The sequence below is a fragment of the Acomys russatus genome, chromosome 16 (genome assembly GCF_903995435.1).
Source record: "Acomys russatus chromosome 16, mAcoRus1.1, whole genome shotgun sequence".
Taxonomy (NCBI): Eukaryota; Metazoa; Chordata; class Mammalia; order Rodentia; family Muridae; genus Acomys; species Acomys russatus.
Genome location: NC_067152.1, coordinates 36,901,607 through 36,914,146, shown reverse-complemented (window position 1 = coordinate 36,914,146; position 12,540 = coordinate 36,901,607). Strand labels below are relative to the sequence as shown.

The 12,540-nt window shown below is 42.9% G+C and overlaps 1 protein-coding gene across 1 annotated transcript; it reads right to left on the bottom strand.

Annotated features, from left to right (window-relative positions):
* Positions 1–596: 596 nt before the first annotated feature.
* Kcnj16 (potassium inwardly rectifying channel subfamily J member 16) lies at positions 597–2,055 on the bottom strand. The gene has a single exon (XM_051158974.1). It carries the CDS (start codon positions 2,043–2,045, stop codon positions 786–788), a length of 1,260 nt encoding a protein of 419 aa, XP_051014931.1. The 5' UTR covers positions 2,046–2,055; the 3' UTR covers positions 597–785.
* Between the last annotated feature and the right edge of the window lie 10,485 nt (positions 2,056–12,540).

Below are 12,540 nucleotides of genomic sequence, written 5' to 3'. Positions count from 1 at the left end.
TCACTCCTGCGTCCTGCCTCTGTGATCTCACCTGCCCATAAACGCTTGATAACAGTGGGAGTATGTGAACAGGTGACTTCCCCCAAGGAGCACACAGAAAGGCTTCCGTCTCACTCCTGTTCCACAACTGTTTGGTTGAACCAAGGTATTTAAGAGAGAAATAATCCTTTAAAGAATGATGTCCACTTTCGTTCTGTCACATAGTTCTGGCTTTTAGCACTCACTAGTAACACTTGAGCCAAGTGTCACCAACAGAAATCTGGGGCTTTGTGGGCATTGTAATTTCTTAAAGTCACACTTCTGTGTGCTGATACTAACAGAGGTGAATATGGTAGCTAAAACCACGCTTGATTTTTACCTACTTATCTCAATGTTTCTGGGCTGAGGCATATCTCATCCCTTGTGCTTAGGTGGTGAGATATTGTCATATGTTCTCATTGCATAATTAATTTATAAATGTAAATACTTAGCTTACCTGTTTATTTTTCTCTACTCTATGAGCCTCTTTTCTCCCATTCCTATTTCACCTTCAAGCGAAGACACCAGTGTATGCAATAATGAGGCTACTTGTAATCAATTAAGCTTCTTAATAGATATTTTTCTCTATACAAACTTTGCTACCAAAGCCAAAATTTAATATCAGAAACCTATTGAATTTTCAGATGATCACTTACCAAGTTTAACCTGCTCTATTTTCTATTCCTGCCGCAAAGCACCGATCTAACATTTTGCTAAAAATCATGCTTACAGCGTCATGCCTTTAGGTAAAGAGGCAGAGAGGATGGCTACATCTGCGACTCCATGGAGATCCTGTTTAACGTCAGGAGAGCTTTCTGATAGGGGACTTCCTTACACTCATCTGGTGGGGAAGTGGTGGTCTCCTCTGGGTTCTCACAGCTGCTCACAATGGCAACTGCGCTGAAGGACCTCCTCCTGGCATTGGTGTCAGATGTGCAGGATCCTCGGGCCGGGGATGGCTTCTCCGAGTTGTTGAGCTGTTGGTCTTTCCAGTCCAGTTGTTTGGCGCTGCAAAAGGGGGCGTAGACTTCCACGCTGCCTTCAAACTGCAAGCAGTTCACTTTGTAGTACTTCCTCTTCACTTCCAATACATCGTTAAACCTGTGGCCCCACAGAATTTCTCTGGGGACATAGGAACTTCTCGACTGGTGGGATGTCCCAGTAGAATCACCAGTATAAATAAATGTCACCAAAATCTCAAAATTATCTTTGGCCACTGCCTTGCGGTCAAGGGCATACAGAGGACTCTCGTGGTCAATTTCATGGACAATAGTCACTGGGGTTACTAGGATTATCTGGTCATTGACGAGTTTAAGATCTTTAAATGCCATAGTCATCCGCCCTTCACTGTCTTCTGTATAGCGGAGAAGTTGGGCTCTCACTGTGCCCTCCACCACGTGGTTTGGTCGGAAGTCACCTATGCGCCACATGAGGCAAAGTTTTCCATCTCTCATACCGATGAGTGCGAAATAGCTGAAGCGGATGGTCTGGGCTCTCTTCCGGGCAGTCGCCATCTTTGCCAAGGCTGCTCCAATGATGAAGGTGTTTATGATGCAACTTAAGATGGACTGAAGGATCACTGTCAGCACGGCCACAGAGCATTCTTCTGTGACACAGCGGTAACCGTACCCTATGGTGGTTTGGGTCTCAAGGGAGAATAAAAATGCTGCCGTGAATGAATGCACGTTGTCAACGCAAGGTGTGATGTCTGGGTCATTTAATAGGTCTCCGTGATGAAAGGCTATGAGCCAAAATATGGTGCCAAATATCAACCAGGAGAGAATGTAAGACAAAGAAAATATTACAAACATATGGCGCCACTTGGTATCCACAAGAGTGGTGAAAATGTCAACCATGTAGCTCCCCCATTCTCCAAAAATGTGCTTGAAGTAGACGTTACAGCTGCCATCTTTGTGGAGCAGGCGCCTCCTCGCTCTTCTCTTCTCAGCTATGGAGTGCTCTGGGGGATAGCCCGGATACTTGGAGTCCACATTGACAATCCGGTAGCTACTTCCGTAATAGCTCATTCTTTCTTGGTCCTTTTCTTTTTTTTTTTTTTTTTTTTTTTTTTTTTTTTTTAATTTTCAGTTAAAGCCTAAAAGAAAATACAGCCCAAAGAAAAAGAAAATTAAGCAACATCTTAGCTTTAGATTCCAATTTCCATCTTGACAGCAGTTTGATAAATTGGGAACATTTTTGTGCTCTCTGAAGTAGCAAAGGTTTCATTTGAACCGCGGAGACATTCAGTATTGATTCAACATTTTGGTATAGAAAGCAGCTTAGTTATTATAGGAACAAAATATGCAATTAGAGAAAATAAGATTTTTTTTGTATACATAGTGTTTGAGTAAACACTATGATTGCCCCAAACAGTGCCTCATGGCCCTTTCTCACCTGATAGGGAGAAATTCTACAGGAATTTTGTAATGACACATTTTCTTGCATGAGAAAACAAAGCAATTTATAATATACAGAGATGAAGTAGGATTCAGTTATAGGATTTCCAACTGCTAAATTCAGAACAATAAATAGTTTCTACCTTTGGCACATAATGGAATAGTTGCCCTGGGTCCCGGAGTAGGCAGCCCCTCACTGTGGCTTCTTCTCTGTCCCACTGGGGCTTTTTCTTCTTGTCTCCTTCCCAAAACAGAGCAGAGCTAATATGACATCTACTTCACATTAAATTCCTTTTCTCCTGACTCCACCCTTAGCTCTGATTGGAAAAAAGAAAGCTTTCTTAACCTCAGAGGAGTTCAAACCACTCCCAGGTCAGCTGTCCGGTAGGTGTAAAGTTGCCTCTGCTACTGTCTCACAGCCTTCATCCATCCTTCCAGCCTTTTTGGTTTTTGACACTAACAGTTCTTCTTTTTACCACTGAATAGAAAGAGACGTTCTGTCAGAGTTGCTAAGCTTGTTTCACTCCTGAAGGGAGCATTCTGCTGGTCAATATACCCCCCCCCCCACTTAGTTCTGAGTGTTTTCTCTGACACATGTGCAGCCTTTCCTAGGCAAGACTAATTACCAAGCTGAGCATACACTTCTCACTTGGGGGGGCCTCGTGTCTAAAGACATTCAAGTCTGAAAGTAAAACCTTTAAAATATGGTTATTAAAATAGTCCTCAGCCTTTTCTGTGGAATAAAATGGTTCAATCGTTATTGGACTATGTCTTTGACATGGTCCACCTGTGCCAGACTGAAGCCAGGGAAGTATAAGGAGAACCAGGCAAAGAGATCTTATCAATCTACTTGGTCGTGTGCATAAGTGATACTATTAAATACTATGCTCTAAAACTCATTAGGGAATTGATCACTCTGCATCCACCACCTTCCCCGCTGCAGAAGCGCAGAAGAGAAGAAAGAGTTAACATCTCTCCAGCCAGAAAGAATCATTTTCCCTCTCTCCAGGGATCAGGCCTACTTTATAAAGAACTCTTTGTCTAGAGGACCACTCACAAGGATGGACTGTGCTTATGGCCAAAAGCCTGTAAAGTCAGTCTCTCTCTCTCTCTCTCTCTCTCTCTCTCTCTCTCTCTCTCTCTCTCTCTCTCTCTCTCTCTCTCTCTCTTTCTCTCCACAAATGCCTGTGTCCTTCCTCCAGGTCTATTTTGAGTGATTTCATTTTCTATCTGGGAAATTCTTGGCCCTTTTTTAAGGAAAGATGTTTGAATAATTTCAAGTTATGACCTAGATCTCCCCAAATGGTAATAGAAATATAGAGCATAAAATATTTCTTCAAATGTTATCTGTAGTGTCTGTTCCTCCACCATCAGGTGTGTTTTATCTAATTAAATGACTTCAAAACAGAGTCTCTGTGGTGTTGCTTATTCTTTGCTCTATACTGACCATAGAAGACACAAGTCTAGGAGAAAGTATACTTTATAAGAAGGATGAGACAGGGGGCAGGGAGGGAGGAAGAAAGGAAGGAAGGAAGGAAGGAAGGAAGGAAGGAAGAAAGGAGAAAAAGATGGTTTTAAACTAAAGAATAGATGCAGAGGTAGAATCATTCGCTTGTTAAATGCTTTCAACCAAGAAAGTTCCTTAAGGAGAACTTCTCAAAACCAAGGGAGGCTGAGAGTAAAACAGAAACAAGAGAACAGATCGCGGATCAAGAGCTACTGGGTGTCTCTGTTCTGTTTAGCTGCCAAAAGGGGGAAATGGTTCTATTTGAAATGGTGTTCCATTGACATGCAATTTGCATTCCAGTGGTGCTAGGGACTACTATGAATGAGCCACTTTTGAAACACCTTCAAAACAGGATAATTGGTGGATTGATTTGCAATTAATACAAGTTAAAAGCGAGTAAATTCCGGTATGTGGAAAATGTGTTCCTGAATGCTGTTAAGAAGGACAATGCATACAGTAAACCTAGACCCTCAGTTCAGATCTAGCCAATGGGTAAGTCATTCTCCATGGTTGTGGGGAGAGGAGGGACTGAGCCTCTGACGTGAACTCTGGGGCCCCTAATCTGATTACTTCCCCCTTGGTAGGGAGGCCAGCTGAAGGTCAGAGGAAGGGGAAGCAGGCTATCCTGATGAGACCTGATAGGCTGTGGTTATATGGTGGGGGAGGAGGTCACCTTCCTGTCAGAGGTCTAGGGGAGGAGAAAGGGCGAAAGAGGAAGGAAGGTGGGGTGGGAAGATACAAATGGGATGAAATCTGCATAAATTATAAAAGAATTTTTAAAATTTTTAAAGAATGTCACAGAGTCAACGGATGACTGAGAATTCTGCTGTAAGCTCTCCAGGTCTCTGACAGGGTTGATCATTGCAACCACACAGTCCGTCCTATGCAGAGACAAACATTCTGCGAAAGCTTTCAATGCTTTCTTTATCTAGTCCTGACTCTTTAAACACGTCAGGCAGGCATGCTCTGAAGCAAATATCTGCAATCTAAGTGATACATTATAGCCAAAGCAGAAGAGCCTCATTCAGCCTTGTGCAATTCTCATCTCAGCCCACACAGAAATAAAGGGGTTGACGGAGGCCCTTTTGTTTAAACAAACTAAACATGTATTCATGCCTGTTGAGTGTTGTGTTAACCGGAGAACTTTTGCAACTGCTTGCTATTAACCCTGAGAGGAGTGTGCTTGTGGGTTCATTGGCATTCTGTTTTCAATATGTGTTTCTTAGGATCAAATCTGAGCCTTTAAAACTGCCAAAACTGCTCAGGGAGGTGATTGTCACCAAGACCGACTACTTAATTGGATCCCTGGGATACACACAGTGGAAGGGAAGAACTGATTTCTGCAAGCTGTCCGCTAATCTCCATACTCCACACTGCACACACAAGCATCCACGTAATTGTCACGAATTATGTTGAATGGCTTTGATGTTTTCATAGCCATTTTGCCACCACCCATTTCATCAAGAGAGAGCAGCTGCAGGCTCCCAACTTTAGCATTTACCTTGCGTGTCACCCTCTAGAAGGAAGACTAGATGAAGCATAATTATAAAATTATGAAATAGAAAGGTCAAGGGCAAATGCTGAACCAAGAGAAGCCCATTTTCCAGGTGATAATCGATAAAGGCAGCAGAGGCACTCTGATTTTTTGCCAAGGGGTAGCACTTTCTGTCCCTGGAGTTAAAATAAAAGGAACCATTCACAGTCAGGATGATGAATCCTTAAAATATTATCAGACTTTATTAAAATATCCTAAGGTCATGACTGAAGAAATCAATGAGAGGCTAAGATCATTGGCTGCTCTTCCAGAGGACCCAGTTTCAATTCCCAGCATCGAATGGTACCTACCAACCTCTGGAACTCCAGTTCTATGGGATTCTGTCCTCTTCTGGCTTCCACGAGCACCAGAGAGTCACAAGGTGCACAGATATTCAGGCAGAAAATGCACTCCCACACATGGACTAAAACAAGTCCATCCGAAGGTGTTTAGAAAACTCCCAAGAGGTATTTCATTTTGTGGAGATAGCTGGGGGTGGGTGGGTGGGTGGGTGGGGAGAATACAGAGAATTGGACAAAGCATGCTTTAGTGAAAAATTGGAGCACTGGCTTCTTTAAAAGCATGGAAATATTACAAGAATATGGTAGGGTTTCGTTTTAATCTCAGGTGTGAGGTTATGGGGCTGCTGTGCACTGGCAAACTTATGATCTGCCTCATCCTCTTGCACAGTTTTGCCAGGTACAGACAGGCTTTTTGAGGTTGCGTTTGGGCTTCTGGGGAGTTTTCAGAGCATTTCTAGACTACAGTCCCAAGAGGCATGGTTGGCTGTTGGTTGGTTGCTGTTTGTTAAATAGTTGTGTGCATATAAGAAACACCAAAAAATATTAGATATTCTGAGGGCAAAGATCAAACTTGCCCCATGGAACGTTACGCTCTAAATCAGAAGGAAGTAGTCAGATGGTAATGCTGCCCCCTTTCTGATCCCTGGCTTTATTCAGGGGACTCTTTCTTTTCCTCTCTATCCTTTTTACTTTCATATCCAGTTTTAGGGAGCTGAAAGGAAAGAAGAAAAAGAGTAGAGCGAGGTTGAAGAAACCAGAGCCCACAAAGTAGCTAGCGCCAGTTACAGCAGGGCCTCTTTCTGGTAGCCGCTTTCCTAACACCCTGCTAATTATATTAAGAGTCCAAACAGAAAACAGTTTTAATCCACTTTGGCTACTGCTCTCATTGTTTCAGACTTCTGTTTTAATATTTCCTTTGCATAGATTCAGTTCAGGGGGCACCTTTTACTAATCCAGTGCATTTTGAATGGGCAGTAGACACCGTAGGGGACATTTTGAAAGGAAACACTTGAAATCTCCTGACTCCCTCTTGTCTCCTCATGCATAAAATTAAAACATTTTCTCTTCCATTCATCCACATCCTCCCATATTTAACTGTTTACCAGGTAAAACACTTTTGCAGTTAGGTCTTCAAAAATAAGTTTTCCCCCAGCAGGTTGAGTATACTGCACAATGACTCAAGACTTTACAACCTTGTGTGTCACATCCATGCTAAAATGCAATCTTGCCTCTGCCACCTATTTAGCATAAACACACTCACTATCTCTCTTGCATAATTCAGTATGCACCACAAAAATGTCCTAAAATATTTTTGGTGAAATCCAATTATTGAAGCCAGTGGCTTCTGAGGTTAACAAGCACTTTCTTCTGCACATAAAAGACCTGAGGCAGTTGACACTTAAGTCATCAGTAATCAAGTTACTCTCCTGGCAACCATTAAATAAGATAAGTTCTGATGGAAATGTGAGAGTTGATAGGCCAAAGAGGAGAAAGACCGGCTTCATTCCCCCTGCAAACTCATCCGCTTGAAAACAGCCTCTTTTGTGAAGAAAAGTGGGGAAGGCAGGAGAAGGAATAACAAACTCAGCGGGAGAGGTTGTGATGATGGCAGGATGCGCTCTGGCTGAAGGAAGGTGGAGAGAGGGGTGTTGAATTCTATCTCAAAATAAAGGAGATCCTTTGCTATTTTGTTCCAAACCTGTCCCATCACTCGTTTCCTTGGAATGGTGCCTCCTCAACTTTCTCTTTCCTGATTCTTACAAGGCATGCAGTCACCCTCTGACAGAGTTTCCTACTCAGCAAATTAACTGTGCTTTGCCTAGAACCTAAAAGACACTATACTTCTTTCCCCAAGTCCCCTCAGCTCCAATCTCCAAGAGTTTCTCTCTGAGGATGCGTTTGCGCCATTCTCCTGTTTTCTTCTCTGCAGACTCTCATCTGAGACTTTCATCTCGGGCTCAGAGTAGTTACAGGGGACTGGAGGCTGGGGTGGGAGTGTGCGAGGAGAGCGCCTGCAGCTTTCCTTTGCGCGAAAATAGTCTTCTGTTACCTAGTACCACGTACAGTAAACAGTAAAGACAGAGGAAGAGGGCTAGGATGTGTTAAGAGAAAAGCAAGTGGCCCGGAATGTGGGGCAGAGGAGAACTTGGAGTTAGCAGAACCTGTGTGGCTGGTCACTTGAGGTCCTGTTTCTATCTCAGTATGTCCTCCTGTAACATCCATGACTTCATTTAAATTCTTCCTCACTCCAAATGCTACTGTGTGTTTTTTGAACTTAAAAAAATAAAGCATATCTCTTCTTTATTTATTCTGTGTATATGTGTACTGAGTGTAAGAGCACACGCGCCATGATGTGTTGAGGTCAGAAGATATTTTTCCAGGCACAGTTCTGTCCACCTACCTCATTTTGAGGCAAGGTTTTTTTTTGGGGGGGGGGGCAGGGCAGGGCTTGTGGCTACACTCTGACTCCCCGTCTAGAATTTCCCATGATTCTCTTGTCCTCATGTCTCATTTTACTATAAGACTACCGGGACTACTTCCACACTCAGGACTCAGGTCGCCAGGCTTGCCCAGTGGAATGTGCTTGCTCTCTGAGCTGTCCCATCAGCCCAACTGCCTTGCTGCTTCATCAACAGGCACAGAGTTTGAGACTAGGATATGTTTCCCAGTTTTCTTGATGTCAACATAGTAGCAAAAAACAAAACAAAACAAAATAAACAAACAAACAAACAAAAACCAAAAACCAAAAAAAAAAAAAAACCAAATTGTTTTTTACAGATCCCACACACGTGTTGAAAAAGCTCAGTTTTGTCATATGCAATGATAACGTGCCTTTAAAATAAAATTAAAGTAAAATGATGTGTAATTACAAATGATCTAACTTAAACATCAAATGACAGCAATGAGAATGTCTAAAACGTGTTTTTGAAACTGAAAAGGTATCTGAGTACAAGTCCTGACTATTATACAGGCATAAAGGCCGGATCTCGGGGGCCTAGAAGTCACACAAATAGTTGAGCATCTCCATACACGTTCCTCTAAACTGCATCACTATATGGGACAGAGATGGGAGAATCATGGCAGCTACAGGTCGCCTAAGAGAGTCTGTCTCAAGGAGAGAATAAAGTAGAGAAAGATAGAGAAGAGGGCCTGACAGAGGCAGTATCTGTGTATGGCTTCTGCACGGCATAAGTGTGTTGGGGGAGTGGGGACGGGGGTTATCACAGGGGTTATCACAGAGAAACTCTTAAGTTGTCAGGCAGACATCAGTTCAAGTCTAGTCTCTACTCCAAGGACATCTTGAGCAAGCTACCTCCCTGAAATCTCATGTGTTCAATTGTGACATGAGAGGACGTGCCCTGTGACGCTGGGTTACTGTGAGGTTTGACTGAAATAACGAAGGCAGAGTCCATGCTTCCTGTTGCAGACAGAGTCACCGATCAGTAATCACCGCCTGAGTCTGAATTGGGTGAAGGTTGTTTTCTTACTGGCAAACGTCAGCACGTTTGGTTTCCCTTTTTCGAAAAAATAATCTCTCGCTGGCATGACAGTGGTAAACCATATATGGTTTTCAGTCGCTAATGTTAGGTGAATTCAGGGACAGTGCCACCGTCCTTACCACTGAGCCACGAGAGTTGCTTCTTTGTCCTACCAGCTCCCCAAAGCCCAGAAAGCAGGTGCCTTTTTTTTTTCATAACAATTATCTCATATGAGAGGTTGCCCATATATTTTTCTATGTACATACATACATATATACACACATATATACATACATGTGAACACACACATACATACACATGCTCATCCAACCCAATTGGAGAATTTTAATGTTATTTTTTCTGAGGATTCAACCAGAAAGAAGCAAGAACTTTTAAGCTTGGCAAACTCAACAGCCTAGGAAATACACAAGGCGATTCTGCACTTCTTTGTCCTCTTAGAGTACCTGTTAGGATAAGACAAGTTTTGATGATTTCTCTTAGTCTTATCTTCATAACCAGTTTGCCCATCCCTGTCTTGGTTGGATGCTGGCCCATCCCTGTCTTTGCTTGGACTCTGGCCCACCCCTGCCTAGGTTGGATGAGGGCCCACCCCTGCCTAGGTTGGATGAGGGCCCACCCCTGCCTTGGTTGGATGAGGGCCCTCCCTTGCCTTGGTTGGATGAGGGCCCACCCCTGTCTTGGTTGGATGCTAGCCTAGGTTGCTCAGACTTCAGTTTGATCTAGATTGGGGTTGGTTCAGAAGCCAGTTGTGGTAAGATCAACTGTCCCTTTAAAAGACACATTTCTGTCTTTGCTGTATAACAAAAACACTTCTATGACTTCTAAATCGTGTTCAAGCGACTTCCACTATATATTAGGTCCAGTCACTTCCGAGTTTTATAGAACAGCTTCCTATCTGTGGTGGAGTTTGCTTGTGAACTTCACTTCAAACAACCACAAAAAGTGATTAAGGAGACAATCTATGTTACTAACGGCTTCTCAGGAAAATGAACAATTTATATGCCACGTGCAGAAGGAACAGGAACAATATGGGAAGTTAGCGTGTGACAGGGGCCACCAGAAAGGGTTTGACTCAGAACCTGCCATTCGTGATCCATGCTCTTTAGTCTTTGCCTCGGGTAAAATGCTTCCAAACAGACTTGGCTCTCCGTTCTATTTTGTTGTCTAAGACATAGTCACTATCTGGTCGTTAAGGCTTCCATAATTTATAGGGGTGTTTTGGCTGACTGTTCTACACTAGTGTGAAGAGCTGGTTCTCACAGGACCGCAACATTACAGAAACTCATCTGCATTTTACCATTGAATTCAGGCTTTTGCTGGCTCTCCCCTGGCTTCACCTGGCTTATATAACACCTGCCTTCTAACATGAATCTTGCTTCTCTCTTCCAGGGAACATTTTAAGCCTGAAATAAAACCTCCTGCTGTTGTGGGCACAGTCTGAAACAGCAAGCTGAGCCTGCGGAAGAATTCGTAAAAGGCAGGAACATGAAAATCAAGGACCTGTATCTATGTGTGTTTTTTACCACATGTTAGCAAAATGATATCATCGCCTTACAAATATTTTTAAGCCTCTTGAATTTATATTATCAATTTTGAGAGTAGCACTTGATGTATCTCAAAATGTTCTCATGAATAGCAAATGGAACGCGCTAGCACCAATTTGCGGGGGGGGGGGGGAGTGGGCAGTTCTGTAGTTTTATTGTAATTTCCTAACCTGAATAAATAGCTGTACCCCAATAGCTCATCATCCTGAGTACTTACGTAGTCTCATAGAGATGGGTGTTTGAGCTATGAAAGATGAGTTGGAGTGAACTAAGTAAGAAAGAAAAGACATTTTCCCCCTCAGGAAGAGGAAAACCCATTATTAAAAGCTGTATGACCCAATGATGTAAGAAACAATTCAGAAAGAGAGAGAGAGAGAGAGATTGGGAGATTTGAGGGAGAATAATTGAGAGATGTAGCAGAAATCTCCACTCACTATAACATTTCTGGTGCAGAGTCATCTTGATATAAGGGTGACCAATCAGAAAGTCACAGTCAAGATTGAATTGAAGAAATGACATAAAGTCTTTGAGCACTATTATTTAAGGCCACTCCAGGGGGTCAGATGCCCAAGTTTGTAGGGGCATTTGCTGTGCAAGCCTGAGAATCCAAGATCAGATTCCAGAACCCATGAAAATAGCCTGGATCATTTCAGTGCACCTTTGACCCCAGCACTGTGGTGGAGGAGCAGAGACTAGAGGATTGCTGACACTTGCTGGCCACTGTCCTAGACCCAGATTCAGTGAGACACCCTGTCTCAGGGAAACTACATCAAGATACCTGATGCCCTAACACATATGTGCGTATTCAACACACTATATATGAACACACACACACGGAGAGAGAGAGAGAGAGAGAGAGAGAGAGAGAGAGAGAGAGAGAGAGAGAGAGAGAGAGACAGAGAGAGAGAGACAGAGAGAGACAGAGAGAGACAGAGAGAGAGAGAAAGAGAGACAGAGTCAGACATAGAGACAGACAGACGAAAAGAGACAGAGGGACAGACAGACAGAGACAGAGACAGATAGACACACACACAGAGACAGAGAGAATAATTTTTTTCAGTACACACATCTTTTGCAAAAAGAAATCCAGGTATTTTCAGTTCAAGATTTGAAACCTGCCAATTCCGAGGCTCCGTAAAAAGAAAACAAACCAATAGCAGTATACAAGCATTTATTAGATCTTTTAAAAAGGCAGCTATAAATAGCCCAGAGAAGCAGACAGTCTTACAGACATCTCAAGTCAGACATAGATGCGGTAATTTTTGCTGGAACAATTCACAGAAACAAATATAGTGACATTTAATTCCTCTAAGTAAAACCAGATCTCCTTTGAAACACGGAGGTTGAGGGAAGCGGGGGGTTGATCAGATCTGGCCACTGAGAACAACTGGGGAACCTGTGAAAGCTGTAGGTAATCTATCAGGGCTACATCAAGCAGCATTGGTTCTAAGGCGTCATGGACATGCACATGCCCCTGTTAGTGCCGACTTTCCTGCCTACCCTATTCCAGACCACATTAAACAGCTAATATCTCCAAGTCTTGGCTCAATAGAGCCAAGTCTGTTTTCAGAATCTTTCTTTTATCTTTGGAAAGAAAATATTAAAAAAAAAAAACAAAAAAAAAAAACTATACCATTGTGTAACTGCACAGCATCATGGTCCATAAGAACAGACTCAGAAACCGCAAAGAAATAGGAAGGGGGTGGGTTCTACATACAGTTACTAGGATGTGCTTTTGT